The sequence below is a fragment of the Poromitra crassiceps genome (genome assembly GCF_964638095.1).
Source record: "Poromitra crassiceps genome assembly, chromosome: 17".
Taxonomy (NCBI): domain Eukaryota; kingdom Metazoa; phylum Chordata; class Actinopteri; order Beryciformes; family Melamphaidae; genus Poromitra; species Poromitra crassiceps.
The window spans coordinates 19,804,870-19,831,265 of record NC_139635.1 but is presented as its reverse complement, the minus strand read 5'-3'; the positions used below and the strand labels follow the sequence as shown (position 1 = coordinate 19,831,265).

General features: G+C 44.3%; 1 protein-coding gene across 3 annotated transcripts; it reads left to right on the top strand.

The window, feature by feature from the left end:
• Nucleotides 1-9,955: 9,955 nt before the first annotated feature.
• On the top strand, nt 9,956-25,478 carry LOC310792112 (C-C chemokine receptor type 9-like). 3 transcript variants are annotated; one of them, XM_083653830.1, is made up of 7 exons: nt 9,956-10,047; nt 11,729-11,796; nt 13,057-13,241; nt 14,128-14,287; nt 14,868-15,119; nt 17,989-18,138; nt 22,259-25,478. In XM_083653830.1, exons 2-7 carry the CDS (start codon nt 11,764-11,766, stop codon nt 22,562-22,564), a joined length of 1,086 nt encoding a protein of 361 aa, XP_083509956.1. In that variant the 5' UTR covers nt 9,956-10,047; nt 11,729-11,763; the 3' UTR covers nt 22,565-25,478. The 3 variants fall into 3 exon arrangements, with proteins under 3 accessions (XP_083509956.1, XP_083509954.1, XP_083509955.1); XM_083653828.1 differs by having other exon boundaries at nt 22,241-25,478; XM_083653829.1 differs by lacking the exon at nt 9,956-10,047 and adding an exon at nt 10,201-10,327 and having other exon boundaries at nt 22,241-25,478.
• Nucleotides 25,479-26,396: the final 918 nt, after the last annotated feature.

Genomic DNA, 26,396 nt, shown 5'->3' with positions numbered 1-26,396 from the left:
TGCTGTTTACATGACCCTTATCAAATTCTGAATATTGTCATTTTCCGAATAAAAGTGGAATATTGTGTGCATGTAAACGTAGTCAATGGTCCCTCTTGTCTGGAAGGGTAACTCCGGGAAATACCCGGACCTAATTTAACGGGCATAGTCCAGACTTCCTGTGTTGAAATGGCTCACGGTATGTTGTCTCTAACTAGGTATGTTGTCTCTAACTAACACGGTGTTAACTAACTAACGCTGCCACTCAGTGTATAGTGTTAAGCGACTTTGACTTCTAGAAAACCGCTAAATGCCATGTTTTTTTTTTTTTATTCTTCTTACATTAAGACGTACATGTATACCTCCAGCTCACAGGGCTTGTGATATGTTGACCTCACTACTGTGTGTACATAATTCTCCAGTTGTGCAGGAATTAGGAATTTAAAGAGGATGTGTGTTTTAGTACAATACAGTATTGTCTGTTGGTCATGTTCTGTACGTGTCTCAGTGTTACTATCCATCCACTCTGTGCTTCACAATCTAATGTTCTGTACATGTCTCAGTGTTACTATCCATCCACTCTGTGCTTCACAAAGTGTCTGTAGTGTACGCATAGGCGATTATAGACCTTCCAAACAAGGGTTGCACCACCCAGAAGTCAATATTAGTCCGGTAGGGGGGGTCTCTGGATAAAGAAATTTTGTAAATTTTAAAATAAAATGCATTAATCTGGGGCACTCTGAGAGCAAAATGAAGAGGCTAGTAGATATGAAGAACTACACACATCACATCCTCTTCACTATGCTGTGGCTTTACAGTGATGAAAAAATAATTGTCTCCTTATATAGCCTATTCTATCTGCATGATAGTGTTTCCCAACCACTGAACCGTGGCCCACTGGTGGGCCTCAGAGCACCATCTAGTGGGCTCCTAAAGCAGGTGTTTGCAGTCAACTATACTTGAAATTAATATGTGGCAGTCAAAATCTATTTGTGGTGCTCAAAATCTATTGTGGTGTACCTCCACAGATAGATAACTGTATAGGAGAGACTGAATGCTATAGTAGGATATGACAACACATTCTCCAACAACATATCACAATATGCTGAATGACACCTACAGTAGATGCAACTTTGACCAAGCTGCAGTCAGGTGATGTTGTACTGGTCAGCTTCCAGGTATGAATAGAATGTGTGTGTGAATGTGAACAGGGCACTCCTGAAAAAGAGAGCATTGCTCTCAGTGAGACTCCCCCTGTATAAATAAAAGGTAAAAAAAAGTAATTAAAAAAAAAAGTAAAAAAAAAAGTAAAAAAAAATCTGGCCACTAGGGGTTGCAGGTGCAGCCAGTGCACCAATGTATAATCGCCCATGAGTGTACGTGTCTCAGTGTTACTATCCATCCACTCTGTGCTTCACAATCTAGTGTCGTCTTGCAAAGGGTTTCCACACAAAAGTAGGTTATACAAATGGTCACTGCCCACATGACATGATATAAATTAGCTTGATTATCAGTTGAACAGGGAGAGATTGCATGCAGGTTTGTGCACAGTCACTGGATAATATAGCCGTTCTCTTCACGCACAGTTTGATGAATGAGACCGCTGCTCTAGTAACCTCTTCATTGAGATGTTTTCTGTACAAAGACAACAAAGCCGTTCAATGAGCCTTTTTCACCGCAGCCATTTTGTGTCTAAAAGGCAGAGTAAACACATGGTGCACCCAAAACATTAATGAGGGCCCCAACACTGGAACACCTAAATGGATTGGAAGTTGGAAACCCTCATTAATGTTTTGGTTGCGCCTGTGTTTACCCTGCCTTTTAGACACACACTGGCTGCTGTGAAAAAGGGCCACACGTTTCTCACCAGCTGCTAAGACGCTGCTACAGGAAACTGCTCATGGTTGCTGCAGCGGGTAAACGTGTGTGTGTGAGTGTGTGCGTGTCTGTGTGTGTGTGAGGGAGTGTGCGTGCGTGTGTGTGTGTGTGTGTGTGTGTGAGTGAGTGTGTGTGTGCGTGCGTGCTTGTGTGTGTGCGTGTGTGTGTGTGTGTGTGTGCGTGCGTGTGTGTGTGCGTGTGTGTGTGTGTGTGCGTGTGCGTGTGTGTGAGTGTGTGTGTGTGTGTGTGTGTGTGTGTGTGTGCGTGCGTATGCGTGGGTGTGTGTATTTGCGCGCGCGTGCAGCCTGCGGTTAGCTTGTCGTGAGAGGCTGATAGAGAACGTACATCAGAGTGTGAAGGACAACAACAGGCTGCTGTCACGCTATGTGGTGACATCACACACAACATACACACACAACATACACACACACACACACACACACACACACACACACACACACACACACACACACACACACACATACAGACTGTTACTTCCCTATCAGTCACACGAATGTTTTTAAAAGATAGAAGTGTGTGTGTGTGTGTGTGTGTGTGTGTGTGTGTGTGTGTGTGTGTGTGTGTGTGTGTGTGTGTGTGTGTGTGTGCAGGTGATTGGCAGCAGATTGTCACCTCTAACAGGAAGTGAACAGAAACATAATGTTCACCCTAATGACTGTGGTGTTGTCAGGATAGTGTTGTTGTTGTTGTTGTTGTTGTTGTTGTTGTTGTTGTTGTTTGGAGCACATTCTGATGGACCGCTCTCTGCTGTCAGTGTGTTCATTTACCTTTTCATCCATTTGCTAGGCTACAGATTTTCCGGTCGTTTTTCTAGATTTAACATTTATGTTTTCCAGAAGCTTACTCAGAGCTGGTAGAATGTTTATATTTCTACAATTAGGACCATTAAAAACATAATTTGTTTTATATTCTTTAATAGAGAAAAATGCAATGCAGAGCTTTGGACAAATGGAAAAAAAAATCAATAGATATTACTGAGTTCTCAAATCTGCTATTACTACTACTACTGCTACTACTACTTAAATGGAACATTAAGCAATAATTTAGTAAGTAATTGGTAAGTAATTTGTTAATTCATTGTAAACAGATTACTGTGTAATCAGTAAAGGAACAAACAGCCTGAAAAAAACATTGGGTGCCAGCATGAAGGGTCCACTCACAGATACAGTTTCAACTTTTAATTTACAGTTTCAACTTTTGATTTACAGTTTCGACTTTTGATTTACAGTTTCAACTTTTAATTTACAGTTTCAACTTTTGAAACTGTATCTGTGAGTTTCAACTTTTGAAACGGTATCTGTGAGTGCTGCCAGTTTTACTCTTATGCCCCAGACAGTCAGTCAGTCATTCAGGCAGCCATCATCATGAACTCTCCAGTAAACAACACAGAGGTCAAACCACACACACACGCACACGCACACGCACACACACACACACACACACACACACACACACACACACACACACACACACACACACACACACACACACACACACACACACACACACACACACACACACACACACACAGCCTTTGCTCTAATATCGTGCCTGTGATATGTTGCACAACATGCACAGCCACACGCCACCCCAGGCTTCCCTCTCTGCTCATGACAGTCAGTCAGTGAAACATGAAACTCTTCAAGTTGCAGTGGAGTTTGTAATTCAATCAATTAATAATAATGTCATTTAGTTTTTAAGTCGTCTAGTTAATAGATTCAAGATTCAAGATTCAAGATTAAAGATTGAAGATTCAAGATTCAAGATTTTTATTGTCACTCCGTAGTACAAGTATCACGTGTGAAATTATTGTGCTGTGGACTCCGTTTACAACATAGTACAAATATAACAGGGCATATGAGTGCAAAAACAACAAGAGACACAACAAGCAATAAGGCAGTATAGTGATAAGACAAGTCAGAGACAGTGGCATATTCACTGCACATAGGTGCACATGTCATGTGCATACTTTAGACGTGCTTAAACATTTTAAATTCGACGTATTTGACGTACAGGTGCAAATAGCATATACCTACCGGTAATTAAACATACAATTAAACATTAGACATACATAATCGTAGCAGCTACAGTACGGTACAGTACAGCTACTACACTATTTGTGTATGTTAAGGAGTCTCGTGGCCTGCGGGAAGAAACTGTCCCTCAAGCGATTTGTGCGTGCTTTTGGGACCCTGTATCTCCTCCCTGAGGGTAACAGGGAGAACAGGCTGTTGTGGGGATGGTTTGTGTCTTTGATGATCTTCAGGGACCTCCTGAGGCACCGCTGTTTATACAGTTCATGCACTTCTGGCAACTCACATCCTGTTACGCGCTGGGCCGCGCGTCTCACTCTCTGTAGTGCCCTGCGGTCCATGGTGGTACAGTTCCCGTACCAGGTGGTGAAGCAGCCAGTCAGCAGGCTTTCAATGGTGCCTCTGTAGAAGTCCCTAAGGATTTCTGGCCTTAGCCCAAATTTCTTCAGGCGCCTGAGTCTGTGTAGTCGCTGTTGGGCCTTTTTGACAACAGTAGCAGTGTGACCGGCCCATGTCAGGTCCTGGTGGATGTTGACTCCCAGGTACTTGAAACTATCCACCCTTTCCACCACTGTGCCATTGATGGTGATTGGGGGGTGTGCGCCTCCCCCCCTCCTGTAGTCTACAATGATGATAATAAACTCCAATGATGCATTTCCATGTAAATGAATAGATTTTAATACCATGCTTCATTTCCTCACACATGAATGACTAACAATCTTTTGGCTGACTGGTTTGATGCAGTGCTGTAGTCGAGTCGGACTCGAGTCGGACTCGAGTCGGACTCGAGTCAGAGTACTGGACTCATTTTCAGGACTTGGACTTGAAGTACTACGGTGTCTTCGAGAACGTGCGCAGCACGCTGGTCAAGAGACGGCTGTTTGAGTCGAGTCAGTCGGGAACGTTAAAGTGGATGGAACAGGGGACGCTCATTTCGATGTGGCTTTGTGACGTTCCCTCGCGTTTGCCGACGGCGTGGTGTTTGACTCGTGCTGCTGAGAATGTTCACCCCCGCCCACTCGGGACGCGGGCTGAATGACAACGAGTGCACCTAGATACACACACAGACACACACAGACACACACAGACACACACACACACACACACACACACACACACACACACACACACACACACACACACACACACACACACACACACGGGCTGCAACGGATGATGCACACTTCAAACCAAGGGCTTAAAGGAAATCATTATTAATCAGCCAGAAATGAGCCAAAAGTCAGGGGCATGGTGGTGCAGTGGTAAGTGCTGTCGCGTCACAGCTAGAAGGTCCTAGGTTCGATTCCCACCTGGGACGCTGTGAGCACTGAAGGAGTGCGTGCTCGTCCGCATGTCCTCGAGTGCCCGCCGCGCGGGTGGGGTCGTCAAAAGGGCCTTTCTGTGTGTAGTTTGCATGTTCTCCCCATGCCCCCTGGGGGTTTCCTTCATATAGGAACCCCCTTCACCAAAACATGCAATATCCTGGTTGCTGATGTGGTGCCTCCTCTGGTCGTTAGGGGCGCCTGTTCGGAGGGAGGGGAACTCGTTGGAATAGCGTGATCCTCCCACGTGCTATGTCCTACCGGTGAAGCTTCCCCTGTCAGGTGAAAAGAAGCGGCTGGCTAACTGCCCATGTCTCGGAGGAAGCATGGAGCCAGTTTCGGCTCTCCCCAGATTGGCAGAGGGTGGAGCAGCAACCAGGATAAATAATCAAATTAGCACTAACGGGGGATAAAAATGGGATAAAAAATCTGGAAAAAAAGAAGAAAAAAAAAGAAAAGAAATGAGCCAAAAGTAATAAACAAACGTGAATATGTGCATTTAAGAATATATAATATATATAGCGTATAGTATATACTGTATAGCGTATAGTATATCATATATAGTGCCCTGTGCACAGCCATGCTACTAATCCCAGGTGCAGCTAGAGCAGGAACAGCAGAATATCTGCATGTTGATACAAAGGACTCTGGATGCTCTGGATGTGTAGAACACTGTGGCAACATTTCAAGGGGGAAAAATGGATGGCAGTTGGCACTGAGCTGTGGCAGGTTGCCTGTTTGTGGCTGCAGTGCAGCCAATGCAGCCTGCCCAGTGCCCTGGAAGAGGAGAAACACAGCGATCTTTGCAAATATTTGAGTTTTGCAATGCGTGTTTCAACATCCCGACCCAGTGATCTTTTGTATTGACATTAAAGGAAGATATTCCCATATTTTGGTTTATATCATATATTGTTTTGGTTGGGTATTTTGGTTTTGGTTTTTAATAAATGCACATAAATACTACAAGTACTATAACGTTAGTTGTTTTTCCACAAGGGAACGCACAACAGGCTAGAGACAGATTACAGTACCGCTGTATTGAGATGCTTTGGTTAATGTATTTCTGATATAGAACTTCAAAATGCAATCCATTATTTTATGAATGAGCTGAGATTCCCGTCTTCCAGCGTTAGCCTTTTAGACAGACGTGGATTGGGTGCTGATACGACCTCCACTGACTTTTAAACAGACGTGGATTGGGTGCTGATACGACCTCCACTGACTTTTAAACAGACGTGGATTCGGTGCTGATACGACCTCCACTGACTTTTAAACAGACGTGGATTGGGTGCTGATACGACCTCCACTGACTTTTAAACAGACGTGGATTGGGTGCTGATACGACCTCCACTGACTTTTAAACAGACGTGGATTGGGTGCTGATACGACCTCCACTGACTTTTAAACAGACGTGGATTGGGTGCTGATACGACCTCCTGACTTTTAAACAGACGTGGATTGGGTGCTGATACGACCTCCTCTGACTTTTAAACAAACGTGGATTGGGTGCTGATACGACCTCCACTGACTTTTAAACAGACGTGGATTCGGTGCTGATACGACCTCCACTGACTTTTAAACAGACGTGGATTGGGTGCTGATACGACCTCCACTGACTTTTAAACAGACGTGGATTGGGTGCTGATACGACCTCCACTGACTTTTAAACAGACGTGGATTCGGTGCTGATACGACCTCCACTGACTTTTAAACAGACGTGGATTGGGTGCTGATACGACCTCCACTGACTTTTAAACAGACGTGGATTCGGTGCTGATACGACCTCCACTGACTTTTAAACAGACGTGGATTCGGTGCTGATACGACCTCCACTGACTTTTAAACAGACGTGGATTCGGTGCTGATACGACCTCCACTGACTTTTAAACAGACGTGGATTCGGTGCTGATACGACCTCCACTGACTTTTAAACAGACGTGGATTCGGTGCTGATACGACCTCCACTGACTTTTAAACAGACGTGGATTCGGTGCTGATACGACCTCCACTGACTTTTAAACAGACGTGGATTCGGTGCTGATACGACCTCCACTGACTTTTAAACAGACGTGGATTCGGTGCTGATACGACCTCCACTGACTTTTAAACAGACGTGGATTGGGTGCTGATACGACCTCCACTGACTTTTAAACAGACGTGGATTCGGTGCTGATACGACCTCCACTGACTTTTAAACAGACGTGGATTCGGTGCTGATACGACCTCCACTGACTTTTAAACAGACGTGGATTCGGTGCTGATACGACCTCCACTGACTTTTAAACAGACGTGGATTGGGTGCTGATACGACCTCCACTGACTTTTAAACAGACGTGGATTCGGTGCTGATACGACCTCCACTGACTTTTAAACAGACGTGGATTGGGTGCTGATACGACCTCCACTGACTTTTAAACAGACGTGGATTCGGTGCTGATACGACCTCCACTGGCGGAACGCATGGCGGAACAAAATGACACGCCATTCCGTCCTTGTGACTTTTAAAGAGAAGGCGCAATGATCACGGCTTTTGACAGCCTGTGTAAAAGGGGCTAGAGACTAATAACTTATTGGGTGGAAAAATGAAGGGACGTCTTTGTGAAGAATGTAAATAGTTTTCGATGTGTGCAAGTTATAATGTTTATTTGTTTTCAAGACTTGGGAGAGCAATTTTCAATTGTCAAAAACCTTCGTTATTATTGTTCTCTGTGTGATTTGAATACATTTCTTTGAGATTCAATTTCCGCTTTGTATTTCCTTTGGTCTTTATGGTCATATACCAATGTATGCATCCTGCAACACAAGCGCTAAGTGTGCTGCAACACAAGCTATTTGAAGACGTTGAATCAACAAGATGGCGGATACAAGCGGCCAAAATGGGTTTTCTCAGCAGGGTGGCTGGCATCTCCCTTAGGAACAAGGTGAGAAGCTCAGTCATCGGTGAGGAACCGCTGCTCCTTTGTGTAGAAAGTAGCCAGTTGAGGTGGTTCGGGCATTTGGTAAGGATGCCACCTGGGTGCCTCCCTACGGAGGTGTTGCATGCACGTCCAGCTGGGAGCAGGAGACCACGGATGCTGTCAGTAATCCATCCCAATTTGGAGATCTCAGTGCATCACAGATCATAGCCTAAACACCTCTCCTGCACCACACTGAAGAAGACAGATCATAGCCTAAACACCTCTCCTGCACCACACGCTGAAGAAGACAGATCATAGTCTAAACACCTCTCCTGCACCACACACTGAAGAAGACAGATCATAGCCTAAACACCTCTCCTGCACCACACGCTGAAGAAGACAGATCATAGCCTAAACACCTCTCCTGCACCACACACTGAAGAAGGGCTGCTGCACAAACGTCTGTGTGGCAATAAAAGTATTCAACTTGGAGTGCAGTTCTCCTTTCTCAACGGTCCAAAAAAATCTAATCCGACCCAACCCAACCCGCTTGAGACGCGGACCGAGATCAACTCGCCCGCCGTTGTCACATACACTCAGCCCGAGACCAAAACAAACAAACAAACAAACAGGTATTAGACCTAGTAGGACATTATAAAAAGTGTGCAATTAATGCAGCCGCGGCTCAAATAATGGGAACGGTATGTATGTGTTACTGCCATAAATGTTTTTTAGCTTTCATGCTGTTATATGGACGTATGCTTATCCCTTTTCGGCTCTCTCTCTCCTGCATCTCCGCTGCATACCCGCAGTAGCCCCGCATTTCCCACCAATTTAGTCCGTCATTTTCCCCTTGGCGCACATAAAGACACATGCTTCTGTCACTGTCTGCTTAATGGCGAGAGGGACCTCAGCTGTAGGCTACTCGTGACAAAACCAGACATCGAATTTACAACAGTTACCTTTTGCAGTAGCTAGGCCTAGGTTACTGGCTATATCCCCGGTGCACTGAATAAGGCCTGGTTTTGAAAAGCGTTAAAATTAACGCCCTTTGGGAAGATCGCTTTAGGCTGGTATTTAAGGCCGAAACGCCCATTCTGGCCTATTCTGGCACTGCGCACCGCCTCTTCAGCGTAAAGCGCATTTTGCGGCGTAAAAACATGACGCTATCTTCCCGAGTCACGGGTAGGCAGGCGCAAAGCGTGTTTTTTTTTGCGTTTAACGCCAGTTTAGCGCCTAAGGCCAGGGGGAGAATAGAGCCCCGTATCTCCGCGCTGGCCTGGGAACATCACGAGATCCCCCGGTCAGAGCTGGCTAATGGCTAATGTGCTGGAACGGCGACCCGAGGTCATGGTTAGGTTTTTGGTCATGGGTAGGTTTAGGTCATGGTTAGGGTTAGGTCACGGTTAGGGTTAGTTCTCATGCAGGGTTTCGGGCATGGTTAAATCTTCGAGGCTGGCTGGGGTGGAGAGCACCGAGGTAAACAGGGGCAGAGGCGTGGTGTGGTGTGGCAGCCGGCGTCTCTCAGATGCAGTGAACGGTGAACTGCTGCGAGCGTTCTCAGTATAAAGTTGCTGAGATGACGTCCACAGATCCTGAGCAGAGAGCTGCTCGCAGGGCCGAGCCCCTGTCGTTCACAATTACTCGACATCCCAACGTGACGTTCAGAGAAACGTTGATGCAGAGGCAGAGGGAGACCGCATCACATTATGAGTGTTTTAACTGAAACTCTAAGGTGACGTTCTATAACCTGCCTTAGTGAAAGCAGAAATAAGTGAATTGTCCCGAACTAACTTCTGCTTTGACTGTTGACATCCTGCCGACGTCACTGTGGTCTAACGGACGTCTGGCTCACTTCGCTCCACACCACAGCCTTCAGATCAGCTCACAGATTCCACATCAGACTTCAGACAGACAGTAAGTCTCTCCTCTCTAATTATCAACACAGAACAGGGACATTCTCACAGTGGCTTTGTGTGCTGCGTGGCTTATAATATTACCATGATACTAATAATGATAATATACCCCTGATACTTTGACGTGGTATGAAAAACGTAGGCTACTGTCTGTCCATGTTTGCCAGGAGAGTATCGCATGTGTTAAGAGCAGGGGTGCAGTGGTATACAGAGTAAACTATCCAAGGTGACTACTTTATCCACCTTGTTTCTCTCATGTATTGATACAGATGTGAAAATAGGTGAGTAAACTCTCTGCCATTGTTTCAAAGAGGTGGGTGAAACTGTGTTGACTTGCATTTAGCCTGTACTACACCCCTGGTTAATACTCTTGAGGGGTTTGTAAAGGTCTTTAAGGTTGCCCTTAAATTCTCATCTCAGTGTCCCTTAGGAAAAAAATTAGTTGGGTAAAATCCCCTAAGCATTCCCTTAGGATACTGTAAGGGAAAACCCTGAGATCTCTAAGTGTTTGCCCTTATCTACTTAAGTATTCCCGTATTGCTAGAAGGTCCTTAGGAGCCATTTTCCTCCGAAAATCTTAAGGGACACATAGCCGTCACTTAAATGTGAATTTGTGTGAAATTATTTGTTGAACATGGCTGAATGTATGCTGATTCAAGAGGAGGAGATACCACAACGCATTTTTCGAGACAGGCAAGCAAACCCCAGTATAGATTTGACCGTCAGTCAAATTTGATCATCCTCAAAATAGCTTCAAAACTTGAACCTGACCTCGAGCACCAAACCAGGAGGAACCATGCGTTGGCAGCTGTCTAGCAAGTGTTAACTGTTTTGAGGTTTTTTGCATGTGGGACTTTCCAGTCGGTTGTGGGAGAAAACACAACATCTTCGCTCGTTCGTTCGCTCGCTCCCACCCTCTGCAGATCCGTGCTGACGGTACTGTAGCGTAGCCTACGTGTTCGCTGTGAATCCCCGCACCACCGATACATGTGTTTGTGTGTTGTGTTGAGCACGAGCAGTCGGAAGAGTGAAGCGTAACCGTGGCAACTGAAGTGTTCTGTGCCGTATTCTGACAGTAACTACCATAAAAGCCTCCGTCTAAAAACACTTAGGCAAGGAGAAAACCTTTATGTAAGGCCCATAAGTGAAGCCCTCGGCTTAGGGAAATATAGTATTGCCTAAGGGACGAACTTAAGTTTGAAACTTAAGGTGGTTTAGGCAACCGGGCACAGGACCCCAATAGCAATGGGAAAGACGAAAGGTCAACAGTGATGAGTATGGGGGCAACAAATATAATAATAATAATAAAGGTAATAATAATAATAATAATAATAATAATAATAATAATAATAATACAATAATAAAAATAATAATAATAATAATAATATAGGCCTAAGTAACCACTTCTTGCAAACTCACGAGATGGGTTGTGTGTGTATGTCTTGTCTTAATTGTAGGTCTTTGTATGTATGTATCTTTTTGTATTTGTTACTGTGTGGAATATAAAAACTGAAATATTGAGCCCGCGAGCCTCTGCCGTCAGTCTTTGCATGGTTACTCTACACAGGATGTGCCTGTCTGTGTTTGAAGCCAGACTTACAGCTGGCGAGCGACGCTGTGTTGTGGGTTGTAAAATAGTGATTGTAAACGGTATGTAACTCGCTTGTCTTTGCAACTCTCAGATTAGCAGCTGGGCACGGCACTCCTCTCCTCTCAGATGGACTCTCTGATGATGACCACAACGCCGCAGGTACTTGCATCATCCTGATGATGCAACAGCACTGATGATGCAATCAGGAGAGAGCATAGAACACACACATACAGTAACACACTCAGACTCAGGGGAAAAAAGGGGGGGGGGGGATTGATTTTGATTTTGATTTTTGATCGCTTGGTTGGACCAAATAAAACTATTTTATACGTTGTTGTTTTTTTTTTTTTTTTTTTTTTTACAAATGGCGGGAAATCCCTTGGTGTCAGAAGAGGGCGTGGCTTTGGCTCTTTATATTGACAGATTACCATAGAAGACTGACACAGGCTTAAAGTGGTTTGTGAAAACAAACAATACCGCCCCCATCTGGCAATGTCAGGTTACACCTGACAGGCTTAGAGAGTTCAGACAGAGCCCTTATTGCAGTGGGGACACGCCGTTTTGAAACAGGGCGATGTGGCGTACAGGGACCTGTAGCACCTCCTAGAGGGCGTCAGTTAGAACAGGTGGTGAGCAGGGTGAGAGTGGTCAGAGATACCCCCCCTTTTTGATTGTGTTTGAGACATAGTGAAATGAAGGACCTTGATTACATTATATTTTACTAGATTAGATTAGAAAACATGAAAAATATCTAATTTACAACATCTAAGATATAGCCTACATTCAGGGAGTACTTTATTAGGAACACCTCACTAATACTGGGTAGGGTTTGCATTGACTCATCGGCACGCAGACGCACCAACGTCACTACCACACGTCGACGCTTATCAGGATGCATCGATGTGTCATTAGTGGTTTGAAGACTTGTCTTGCGCTCAGAGTGTTGCCCCGCCCCCAGGCAGCAGCCTGCCTGAGCTGCTCATTTGTGTCTTTTTCACACATTCCTCTATATTTACTTTTTCTAGATTTATTTGGCAATCAAAGTAGTAAGCGACATTAATTGGCCTGAAATATGCGGCTTTGCACGTTCGTTGTTGTTTTTCTCGCTATCAGAGTACTTTTATTCCATTGTACTCCATTGTTAGTAGTCCATTGTTTAGCCTACTAATGTTACAGGGATTATTAGCTGGGGTGTGTTCAACTATGAAAACGGTGTGCACAGATTTGCTACGGTTCCCAGGTTGAACGTTCATCTGTCCTCGCATGTTTCAATGCACCACCGACCCAGAGTTTAGCCGCCCGCTTCGGACAGGCAAAAACACAGTACTACCACAACTAGTTTTGTCATATTATATCCTATATAATATGACAAAACTGGGATTTCCATCATAACCGTGCACCTTGTCTCCCTGTCGGCAGGACTACGCTTATGACGACTCCCTCACGCCGACGGCGGGAGACGATGACTATGACTACTACGATAAGCTGCTGTGCGACCGGGCAGAGGTGCGGCTGTTCCGCGCGCGCTACGAGCCTCCTCTGTTCTGGAGCATCACACTGTTGGGCGGGCTGGGCAACCTGGCTGTGGTCTGGATCTACCTCAGGTTAGTCACAACACACTTTATGTGTGTATTAGGGTGGAATACTAGATCAAAGTATGGTATATAAATCAATATCGCATCGTATCGATATCGTATCGATGCAAAGTGAAAATATCGATATTATCTCACAATCTTTAAGAGACGCTTTGTAAATCCAAGGTCATGAAACATAGATGCACATTACGTATGTTCATGATTGAAAGGTCATCAAGGGCCTTTAAGTTAACTGATAAAAAGCATTGAATAGTTCACGTTTTAAAGTCTAGCTCCAGTTGCTACTTACCAATGATGGTATTGATTGGTAGAGTTCTTTCTCAGCACAATCCACCCTGTTCCGCATAGTAGCTCTGGAAAGTTGAGCAAAAACAAATGCAAGGTCAATAGGGTCACGCTCCTGTATGTACAAGCACAAGCTGGACAGGAGCGTATATACCAGATGTCTACCAATCAACATCATCATTGGTAAGTAGCAAATAGGGCTAGACTTACAACAACAACAAAAAAAGTTAACTATCCCTTTAAACATGAGAAATGTGGCACTTTCTAGTGAACCACACATCTACTTTTTTATTTTTATGAAAAACAATATATTGTTTTTCATTTAAATGTCTGGAAGAGCTCAGAAATAAAATGGTCAAATCACATTTTAGTAGATTTTTGTGAGCTGATATAAATGTAAGTAACTGATTGTGTTAAATGGGCATATGATATCGTCTCATATCGATTGCATACCGCTGAATTGAATCAAATCTAAATTGTATCGTGGCAGGCTTTCTGATATCAGCAAATTGTATCATTGTCCAAAGAATCTATATACTGTAGTACCATATCGTGATTACATGAATTCTCAAATACAATCAATCAATCCATCACTCACTCCCTCCCTCAGCATGCGGCAGCGCCTGAAGACCATGACCGACGTGTACCTTCTGAACCTGGCGGTGGCTGACCTGCTCTTCCTCGTCACGCTCCCCTTCTGGGCGTCTGAGGCGTCGCACGGCTGGAGCTTCGGCCCGAGCCTCTGCAAGCTCACCTCCGCCCTCTACAAGGTTTTCTGTTTATTTATAGTACTGAATCATTACTTAATTATTACCTGCCCAGTAGTTACTTAGTAGTTACTGAATTACTTAGCAAATTATTTGAAAAAAATTGTGTTTGAACCAAAATTAATTTTTCTGCAAACGGTTTAACTACTATGTACCAACATGCTTATAAGGCCGGTCATTCATTCATTTTTCTTTCTTCTTATTTGTGTAGGGACAGATACACGTACATATGATGTTTACAACATGTAGTGTTAAAACATCTGATGTCCTGTACCACAGCATTTATAGCCCAACGCTAGTTTGCAATGCCCGTCCCTAGATGTAATTAAAAGTACCTGTTCCAAAGTAAAACACTATAGTGTTATATATATATATATATATATATATATATATATATATATATATATATATATATGACTAACTTCATTAACTACTGATTAACTACATGTACTTTATGAAATTTGATTAGGAGTTACTCAAGACCTGAACACAGTAGTTAGTTCCTCATTCGTTCCATAGTAACTACTCTAAATTGTATGTACCTTATTGAAAATGTTACTGACATAAGTGTTGTTTTGTGCAGGTGAACCTGTACTCCAGCGTACTCCTGCTCACCTGCATCAGCGCCGACCGCTACGTGGCGATCGTCCAGACCACCAAGGCCCAGAACAGCAAGCGGGAGCGTCTGCGCTGCAGCAAGCTGGTGTGCTGCGGAGTCTGGCTGCTCGCTGTGCTGCTCGCTACGCCTGAGCTCGCCTTTGCCACCACTAAGACCGAAGACGACCGCCAAACCTGCCGCATGGTGTTATACTACAACGCTGGGAACCGAACCAAGGTCTGTCAAGACCGAAACCTCCTACTGCACCAAGGTCTGTCAAGACCAAAACCTCTTACTGCACTAAGGTCTGTCAAGACCAAAACCTCTTACTGCACCAAGGTCTGTCAAGACCAAAACCTCTTACCAAGGTCTGTCAAGACCAAAACCTCTTACCAAGGTCTGTCAAGACCAAAACCTCTTACTGCACCAAGGTCTGTCAAGACCAAAACCTCTTACCAAGGTCTGTCAAGACCAAAACCTCTTACTGCACCAAGGTCTGTCAAGACCAAAACCTCTTACCAAGGTCTGTCAAGACCAAAACCTCTTACCAGGGTTTGTCAAGACCAAAACCTCTTACTGAACCAAGGTCTGTCAAGACCGAAACCTCTTACCAAGCACTGTCAAGAAGACCAAAACCTCTTCCCAACATCTGTGAAGACCAACAACTCTTACCAAATATCTCAAGACATAAACCTCTTACCTAGGTCTGTCAAGACAAAAACCTCTTACCTAGGTCTGTCAAGAACAAAACCTCTTACCTAGGTCTGTCAAGAACAAAACCTCTTACCTAGGTCTGTCAAGAACAAAACCTCTTACCTAGGTCTGTCAAGAACAATACCTCTTACCTAGGTCTGTCAAGACCAAAACCTCTTACCTAGGTCTGTCAAGAACAAAACCTCTTACCTAGGTCTGTCAAGAACAAAACCTCTTACCTAGGTCTGTCAAGAACAAAACCTCTTACCTAGGTCTGTCAAGAACAATACCTCTTACCTAGGTCTGTCAAGACCAAAACCTCTTACCTAGGTCTGTCAAGACCAAAACCTCTTACCTAGGTCTGTCAAGAACAAAACCTCTTACCTAGGTCTGTCAAGAACAAAACCTCTTACCTAGGTCTGTCAAGAACAATACCTCTTACCTAGGTCTGTCAAGACCAAAACCTCTTACCTAGGTCTGTCAAGAACAAAACCTCTTACCTAGGTCTGTCAAGAACAAAACCTCTTACCTAGGTCTGTCAAGAACAATACCTCTTACCTAGGTCTGTCAAGACCAAAACCTCTTACCTAGGTCTGTCAAGAACAAAACCTCTTACCTAGGTCTGTCAAGAACAAAACCTCTTACATAGGTCTGTCAAGACCAAAACCTCTTACCTAGGTCTGTCAAGAACAAAACCTCTTACCTAGGTCTGTCAAGAACAAAACCTCTTACCTAGGTCTGTCAAGAACAATACCTCTTACCTAGGTCTGTCAAGACCAAAACCTCTTACCTAGGTCTGTCAAGAACAAAACCTCTTACCTAGGTCTGTCAAGAACATAACCTCTTACCTAGGTCTGTCAAGAACAATACCTCTTACCTAGGTCTGTCAAGACCAAAACCTCTTACCTAGGTCTGTCAAGAACAAAACCTCTTACCTAGGTCTGTCAAGAACAAAACCTCTTACCTAGGTCTGTCAAGAACAAAACCTCTTACCTAGGTCTGTCAAGAACAAAGCCTCTTACCTAGGTCTGTCAAGAACAAAACCTGTTACTGCACCAAGATCTGTCAAATGCAAAATCTCTCACCACAAGAACAGCTTCTTCCCGTACTGCCATCGGCCTCATAAACAACTGGAAGCCCCCACTACTACGGACTGTACCACCTTCTATACGGACTGTACCACCCTCTATAGCCCCTGGACTGTACCACCCTCTATAGCCCCTGGACTGTACCACCCTCTATAGCCCCTGGACTGTACCACCCTCTATAGCCCCTGGACTGTACCACCCTCTATAGCCCCTGGACTGTACCACCCTCTCTAGCCCCTGACCACAACAGGCCTCAGCAAAAGTCCAGAAACCCACCACTGACATGAACCTACCCCACTCTCCCACCATATAGTATGTTAATTAAAAGTAGCTGCGTAGCTGGTCTGCATACATTACGTTACATTAACGTATCATAGCTGCTTCTCTTACCTGAATATTTATACTCTATCCTTTTTACTTTATATTATTCTCTTTGACTTACATTGTGCGCCTTTTGGATTGTAAATACCATTTAGCACCTTCTAATTTGTGTGTATAATGTATATATTGGAGTGCACTTTTTGATCATCCGAGCAGCCGAGAAAACCATTGGTTGTAAGAAAAAGGCTCTGTTTACCTTTACAACCACCCACCGAAAGTACCAAGCAGGCCTTTGTTGCACAATCCAAATCTTGGTCAAAACTTGCCATTTTCAGCGTGTAGCAACGAGCTAGCGTTTCGCAGCGTCGGAGGCATTTGAGATCGAGAGATTCGACACGCGCAGCAGCGGAGGCATTTGAGGGCTTTCATAGTCGACTTCCCTGGCTGATTCCAACTTCGATCACCCATGTGCTCCTCCACTCTGGAGCTCTCCGTGGTGCTGAACCTGTGTTGAGTCTTTTTGACCACTAATTAGCCATTTTCCCCCATTTAGTCAGCCGTAATTACCTAACAGTCTCCATCACTCAGCAAAGAAAAGACAGACCTAGCTATCATGGAGATGGCCATGGTCCCCACGCATAGCTTCAACAAATGCATTCCATTTCGTAATATTTTCTGCTTTAGCACCATGCATACGGGCCACCGACATCTCCATGACAGCCAGGTCCACAGCTGAAGATGCCCATTGTCCAAAAGGCAGAGAATGAGGACCCTTCCAATCTCTGAGCTACCTTCTCCGCGGCAGTAAGGCCCGGCAATAGCCAACACCTCTGACTCAAGCATAAATTCAGCACAGGGAAATCATTCAACAACAAAACAACAGTAGAGCAAGGAACACTACACTACTATCTTCCTTCTTCATTCTTCTCATTATTATTATTATTAAACTGTAGGTATGTAATCTGATTCCCTACTGTGGCGATAAAAGTGATTCTCCTACTCAGGTGCTGGTGCTGGCGCTGCAGGTGACCATGGGATTCTGCCTGCCCTTCATCATCATGACGTACTGCTACAGCGTCATCGTCCTCACGCTGCTCAAGACACGCAGCTTCCACAAGCACAAGGCCATGAGGGTCATCCTGGCCGTGGTGATGGTGGGTATTCAAGTTTCAGCCTTGTGGGTCATGAAGGAGCAAACGTTCAAGAGTCTCCTGTCAAGATCTTTACTCTATACATGCATCAGTTTTCGGACACTTGGGTCACGTTCACACAGCAAACCTTAGTGCTCGAATCAGATTTTTTTGATCAGGTCAGATTTTTTGTGTGGCTGTTCACACAGACTTTTTAAAAGTGGCCCATATCAGACTCCGGTGTGAACAGACCGCGGCCCTGAAGTGACCCTCATGCACAGAAGAACAACAATAACGTCACACGCAGCACGCTGCTGTTCTACGTAAACCCAGAAGAAGACAGCAGTAAACATGGCGGTAGCTGACGATGTTGTTTCATCTGTTGTATACGGTTTAATTTACAAGTTATTGTGCAGTGGAAGCAGATGATAGCGAGGAGGAGGAGAAAGAGAGCCAACATTTTAATGATGGCTTTCTGTGGAACAATAGCTGCTACTTCTTGCTAATACTTTTATAAGGTCTAAAACCTCACTGTCCCTCCACTGATTAGCTCCCTCGCACCTGTCCTCCATGTTTGCAATCACAATCTGCCCGCTTGCTCCTCCCTCCTCCCACCAGTGCAGAATAGTGACAAATGTCACTCTGGAAAAGTCACATTGAAGTCTGATATGGGCCAGATGTCTGTTCACACCAAAGTCACATTCCAAAACATCAGATTGGAATCTGATGTTTTTCCACATTGGAAAGTAGCCCAGGTCGTCTTTAAAAAAGTCACTTTCAATGTGACTTGTACTGTTCACACAGTCATGAAAAAGACTGACCTGAGTCACTTCATCTTTGTTCACACCGAGATATTTATTTTTCTCCCTGTCGCTTGAGTCAACCCTTTGGAGTCGCTCTGTCGCTGTGTTTAAATCGCTCCGCAAACCGTGAGCGCAGTCCGCCCTCAGGCCGAGGTGTTCATACTCAGAGCTCGGAGAGACGGAGAGACTATTTGTGCACAATTGGCAACTGTGTCGGCCTGATAGATGTGGGCGGGGTGCAGCAAGCTTCGAGAGAGATCTTCACTGTCGAGAAACAAGCAGCACACAGCTCTAACGTTAGACAGGATGAAAACGCAAACAACACAACTGTGTTTCCCCCCGATGCAAGAATGAATAAATACTCTTGGGTTATGGCAGCCAATCAGCGTTAAGCAGCAAGCCTCTTTTGGGAGCGAAATTTCGCTTGAGTTGGGATATTTCATCTCGGGCGACGAGCAAATTTTCGCCCTATCGCTTAATCGCTTAATCGCTCGTTTGCATTGACTTTGCCCAGTTGAAAAGATGTTTAAAAAAACGTTGAGAGTCAACGTTGAAAAAACTTAAAAGAAAGGTTCAAAAGTGAAAGTTTTTTCACCCACTATTTGCAGACGTTGATTGAACGTTCACATTTAGACCACATTTCACCATGATCTTAAAGTAAAACTGCAACGCCTCACACGGGAGGCACACCACTGACCTCTGGCATTCAGACCACCATGCTCTATCAGCTGAGCTATACGTTCACTGAAAAGTTATGGGGCGCCAGGCATATATATAGCCTACTCTATCGCTATCTCCTACACGGTACAGTTGCATGGTACCACAGGCGATCATGCGACAGGTGTATTTTATATCATGTGTATCAGACTATTATATTATGTAAGAGACTAAAATTATGTTGACTGTGTGTGTGCGTCTATGTAGGCTAGTCTGTAGGCTGGAGGGCTTCAGAGGTTATAACTTAATTTAACACTGGCAACTCAGGGGGGACACAGAGCCTTGTAGCCTATACAGTCTGTTACAATAACATAGCGTGCCCAGAACACCTTGTTCTGCACTTGGTGCAGACCGGTGCTGCAGACTTGCTTTGGTCTAGTCAGTCACAGTCACAGCTAGTAGCAAGTACTTGCGCATGCAGGAACTCAATTCTTTATTTTATAGTATTGCGCTAAAGTATTAACCATTTGTGTCCTGGAAGCTTTTTCCAGGTCCATATTTATGATATTTCATGTGACATAAAATGCATTGAAATGTAGTTTTCGTGTAGACCAGATTTCAACTCTCAGTTAGACAATAAATTGGACAAATGCCAATTCACACACTATCAATATTGCCTCTATATCAAGCTACAACAAATGTTGTAACCCAATATCACCCAGATTTAAACTAAAAATCAACGTTGAAAAAACGTTTTGTGCTCGCTGGGTGTATGTAAACTCGATGCCAGCGAAAAACTCGGTGTGAATGCACCTTTAGGGGGGAAAAGATTAGATTCAAGCACTAAGGATGGCTGTGTGAACGTAGCCTTGGAAACTCAAATATGCAAACACGTAAGTATAGGCATAGGCATGCACTGTACATCAACTTCAAGTTCAAGTTTATATGTCCCAGAAGGGCACTTTGGGTTGCAGCAGAGCATAAACATAAAACAGTCATAAAATCACACAAGACTCGAGATAAAAACATGAAAACAAAGTGCAGACACAAATAGACCATAAAAACCATAAAAACCATAAAAAGACCATAAAAACAAAAACAAAACATGCTTCCATGAACATAGCATGCTATTTCTAACTCATGACCTTACGTAGTAATGCATATAGAGAGGCAAAGTGCCCGCCTACTTCCTGCTTTTCGAAAAATGCTTATAAAAAGAGTTTTACTGGTTCAAACCAAACAGTACAGATATATTTAGAAACAGGAGAGATCGCATAACATTTCACTCAGGCCAATACGTAAAAAAAATTCAGGTTGGAAGAAAATATTTTTTCAATGTTGTCTTTTTAGGTTTTGGTCCGAGTGAAATGTTCTATGGTCTCTCCCGATTATAGCGTTAGCTGAACCATTTGGTTTGAACCAGTAAAACTCTTTTTATAAGCATTTTACAAAATGTTGATGGGAAAATAAATGGCGGATGAAAATCTCTGGTACAGTGCTGAAGCAGGAAGTGACGTTCCACTTTGGCTCTCCATTGACGGTTTTCACTGAATTGTGTTGCTAGGGAACAGTTTGGAACCTAGTTTCTGTCCTGTTATTGTGCTAGCAGAGACTGCAACAGGAAGTAAGCTGGGGGACGATTTTGAATGTTTATGTTGTCGAATTGAAACCGTCTATAGCAGGGGTGGGCAACTATTTTTCATGGGGGGCCACATGAGAAACCCAGATTGTTGCCGGGGGCCGAACAAATATTGTCATGCCGTAACCCATGGATAGGCAACTTTGATGATAGAGAGGGCCACAAAAAAAATTCCTCGCTACCAGATTTTGCTGAGGGCCGAACGGCGCCAGCGTGAAAAATTTGGGGCATTTGAAGCCAGGTTTAGAGGAATAACTCATTTTAAATTAACAATTGTGATGTCATTATTCAGTCTTAACCACCAATATTTGATCCTTTTCCTCACTCACTCCTATGTCACCACCTACTCTCCCTGCAGGGCTTGAAATTAACTTTTTTCACCACCTGCCAATATGGCTGCTAGATTTTAAAGTTACCAGCCAATAAGAATTTCCACTAGCCAAAATGTTTTTCTTGAAATAAACCAGAATATGAGTGGGTTAATTTAAGCATAAGTATCAGTAAGTGGCCCGGGATTCTCAAAGCCTGTGTTGAGGGTCACCCAAGAACAAAAATGCACTCTTGAAGCTAAATAAATCCAAAACCAACAAGTTAATTATTTAAATTTCTACTTCAATGTAGAACAGTCATTTCTTACACATGAGATTACTTTTAGCCTTTTAGACATAAATATTCCATATTCCAGACTGAAATGCTATAACAGAAGAGTATTGCCCAGAATGACATGAACATTTGGACACTTATTCAGCGGGTATATTGCATGTTGCGTTCAAGTGCACTGTAATTTTTTTTTTTTTTTGCAATTCCATCGCGGGCCACACAGGGGGCCGTATGCGGGGGCGCGGGCCCGCGGGCCGTATGTTGCCCATGTATGGTCTATAGCTATAGTCCTGTCATGTGCTCTGCTAGGTGACTTCATCTTTGGTATGCAGGACAGAGAGAACAACAGAATCATTTCTGCAGGGTAGAGAGGATTCTACGTGAGAATGAAAGTTTATGAAACACTCAATTATTTTAATTCCCACAGGTGTTTGTCCTCTCCCAGCTGCCGTACAGCAGCGTGCTGGTGGTGGAAGCCGCCCAGGCCAACAACGTGACCCAGGAGCTCGGGTGTGAGCAGAGGAACCGTTTCCACGTGGCCGGCCACGTGCTGAAGAGCCTGGCCTACACGCACGCCTGCCTTAACCCTTTCCTCTACGCCTTCGTGGGCGTTCGCTTCCGTAGAGACGTGCTGCATCTGCTGCACGTGCACCGCTGCCTGCCCAGAGGCATGCTGGGTGACGTTAAAGCGGGCACGCAGCGAGCCTCTGTGAAGTCGGACACCGACACCACGCAGGCTCTGTCTCTGTAGGAGAGCAGAGGGGCGGAGCTTGTTTCTGTCTGTCGTTGGCTGGTCAGCCCTGTTCTCACTCCGACGGCGTCCTATATCGCTGCTCTGTCACACACCTTATGTGTCGGATGTTAATGAGCACGGTATACCCTGTACCCATGGCTCCAGCCGTGGGGCTGGAGTTGGTCTTCCAAGGGGAAAAGCCCTCTCCCTGGTTATGGGTCTCCAGGGGAAGGTTCCCGGGGGTCTCCCACCCCCTAAAGGGGGTAAAGGGGGTGGGAGACCCCGCCTTCTCCAGGATACCATAACCCTAAGCCCCCCACCATATCCAAACCCTAACCTCAACCAAGTGGCTACCAGTACCTAACCCTAACAACCCTACCCAATGCCAAAACCCAACCAGTGGAGACCGCGTACCCAATGCCTAAACCCAACCTGGGTAACCCTGACCCCAACAGGTGCACAGAGCTGTTTAACGGTGTGCCTGTGGCGTGGGCGTGGCACGTTTGCGCACACAAGGGTACCGTGCTCGTTAACATCCCACGCACAAGGTGCATGATAGCGCGACGATATAGTACGCCGTCGTCAGAATGAGAATGTGTTGAGCGCCTTTACAAGAGAGAGCAGAGAGGCGGAGCTAGTCTCTGTAGCGCCTGGCTGGGAGAGGAGAGGGGTGGAGCTTGCTGTTTGCAGTGCACAGGTGAGTGGAGCGACGCTGCTCTGACATCACTGTGACATCATCCTGGTGTGAGGTATTCCACCTGCAGTAAACTCACAAACTATGACCCTGGATCATTCTTTTTTTATTAACTTTGTTTATATATATTTTTTATACACAAATTGACAATAATGTTAAAGTGCTTGTGAGCGATAGTGTCATATTATACTGTTATAAAATATGGACCGGGCAGGGCAGGTCAGTTTGGATGTTATTGGGGGAGTGGGCAGGTCAGGTCATTTTGTCTACATAGGAAAAGAAAGGCCCCAACATCTGGAAGAGCCTTTCAATGTATATCCGATTTTCTCAAGCTGCGAATGATCGAAAATGTCTTTTTACTCTGGGTCATTTTCTAACCGATCGCAGATTAAATGGGTCTTGGATTTTGAGTTTGTTTATTCAAAATGCTCCCCATTAGCTGATGCCTAGACGACAGCTAGTCTTCCTGGGGTCCAAGATAACAATATACCTTACAGACAAACAATGAAATAGAGGGCAAAAACATATCACATAAGAATAAAGAAGAACAATGCATATATAGAATCAGATAAACAATGAAGCATCATGGTCCGCTAGCCATCTAGTTAGCCAGTGGGCCAAACTTAAACTTGTAAGTTAAAATTAGATAATTTTTGTAAAACAGACATCACAAGCAGATGATAAGAGATATGATAAAAAAAAAACATAACAATTATGATAATAATCAGGGTGGTCTTTATTTTGGGAATCTGTTTTTGACTCACTCTCAGCCATAACATCTCCTAACATCCACTCCTCGGCCCTGGTTGGCCTCTTCGGCGTCCCTACCTCTTATGGCTCATTTCCACCACGTATAACAGCACAATACAGCTCTACGCGACCTGGTCTTACTCGTCTCTACTTGATATAGACTCTGTTTCCATAGCAAGTTTACTCGCCTCCGCCCACACCTGGTCGTCATAGCGACCGCATATCTGTCCTCCGCCCATAGCCAAAGTAGGCTATAACGTATAACGTTAAAATTAAATCCATACACGGAACTTTTAAACTTGTTATGAAATACTCAAACTCACATGCATGCACTGCGCGGGGGACGGGAGTTGCGCTACGGGCAGAAGGGAAGCCTCTACCCCGGCGGCAACTCACCAGGCAAGAACGCGGCTTCGCTAAACCCCCGCCTCCGGCCTAGCGGAGCTGACGTTACACACAACTACAAAGGGCTTCCCGAGGAGCGGACTTTTTCTCTCTCAAAACAATTGAAAACCACCGCCATGTTAAAGCTGAGCAAGGAGATCGATTTTATTTCACCAGAAATAGCACAAAAGATTGATGGAAATAACAAAAGAGAAGGTAAGCCCCACTAAACTGGTATCCAGCATTGACAGTAGACAGTAAACACGATTCTGCCTGACCAATCAGTCTTCTGCAGTGTTTTCACGTCACGGTATGGTACCGGGTCCACAGCGCTGGAACCTCAACAAAGCAGGGACCAAAACTAGCACGACTCAACCCCGACTCAACCCGGGCTGTCCACGTTTTTGATCGGTGGAATGAGACAAAAAAGCGAGACGAGCTGGGCGGGGCCGCGCTGATACCAGCGGTGGAAATGGGCCATTACTGCCCTCACACTTTGCTGAACTAGTGGCCTTCTCAACACTGTCCCCCCCATCACACACCCATTGGATAAAGGATGCCCTCTTCGTTGTCAAATTGGAAAAAAATCAAGCATTCTATCCGGGGCTCAAATGAAAAATGTGTACAGATCTGGCATTGGTTTTTAGAACATGTTGGCTCCCTCCAGCGTGAAGTCATGTCTACTGACTGAGTCAACCCAACCCGCGTGGTGTAGAGGTGGCTGAGAGTGAGTTGTCCCCATGACTGAGTGAGCCCCTGCACTGTACCATACTCTGCCTGACCAGGCTCTGCCTTCCCTAAACCACAGCCGCTTTTGTCCAAGTACATTACAGTACATTGTTCTGTAATTTTTTATTTTACTTTTTTTGTTATTATTTTTATATATTATTTTTCTTGTCTTATCACGCTCACCTTTGATAGGTCGAGGTGTGTATGTATGTGAATGTATATATGAGAGGTGTGTGTGTGTATATATACACGTATATATTGTAATATCTTTTCTACTATATCTTTCTATTTTATTTCATACACGAGCGCTTATGTATGTATGTATGTGATGATTTTTTGTGTGGAAATATGAATAAATCTGATATGAAAAAATAATGAGGGTGGTATGTGTGAAAGCAGGTAAAATCTCAGTTTCCTTTTAAAACACGCATTTCCTTTGATGGAACGGATTTCACCTGGAAGACTGTTCCACGACACTATAGCTCTGGATATTACAGCCTTCTTCATCTACAGTAGTTAAGACGTTTGTCGGGATAAGGTAATCTGTCCACCAATTGCCCCTCTGGTGAAGTGTGTATGAATATTTGAACTATAATGTTATCATAAAGAAATTTAGGAGTCTGAGCTTGAATACCTCTATGAACATATATAAGTAGGTTGGCCGAAAGCTTTTCCTCAACACCATCGGTGATTATAGGCTTTCCAACGAGGGGGTGCACCGGACCAAAGTGTACTCTGACTGGGGGGTTTCAACGTGTTTCAACCTCGCCTGACGAAGACCAGCGAGGTTGAAACGTGTTGCGTTTTGTTGCCCGTGCTATTTTGTTTGAAGATGTACATTGTTAGTAAACTTGTTCAGTACACTTGTACATTACTTCTAAATTAAAACATGATCCTAATAGCCAAGAAGCTCCTTTTTTCTATTTTGTAAATTTAAAGTAAAATGCATCAATCTGGTGCACTCTCAGAGCAAAATGAAGAGGCTAGCAGATATATGAAGAACTACACACATCACATTATATATCCTCTTCACTATGCTGTGGCTTTACAATGATGAAAATATGAGTGAGTTGAGTTGAGAGGTCAAGTACAGATTTATTGTAGTCAGAAACACAATGAATCGAGAAATTGCAGTGCAGAAATTGTATATATATATATTTTTGAAATTGTTGGATTTGGCTGTCTTGTGTTTATACCACCAACAAAATGCATTAAAAAACAGTTTGTGCTAATCTTATTTCATACACTCTCTCTTCAAAAGTGTTTGATTTTCATCATAATCTGGTTTTCCAT

What these genes read in the sequence shown, in the direction of transcription:
- LOC310792112 (XM_083653828.1), top strand. Translation starts at nt 11,764, where the DNA reads ATGGACTCTCTGATGATGACCACAACGCCGCAG. An exon ending in GTGGTCTGGATCTACCTCAG is followed by an intron (nt 13,242 to 14,127) that starts GTTAGTCACAAC and finishes TCCCTCCCTCAG; the next exon opens with CATGCGGCAGCGCCTGAAGA. An exon ending in TCATCCTGGCCGTGGTGATG is followed by an intron (nt 18,139 to 22,240) that starts GTGGGTATTCAA and finishes TAATTCCCACAG; the next exon opens with GTGTTTGTCCTCTCCCAGCT.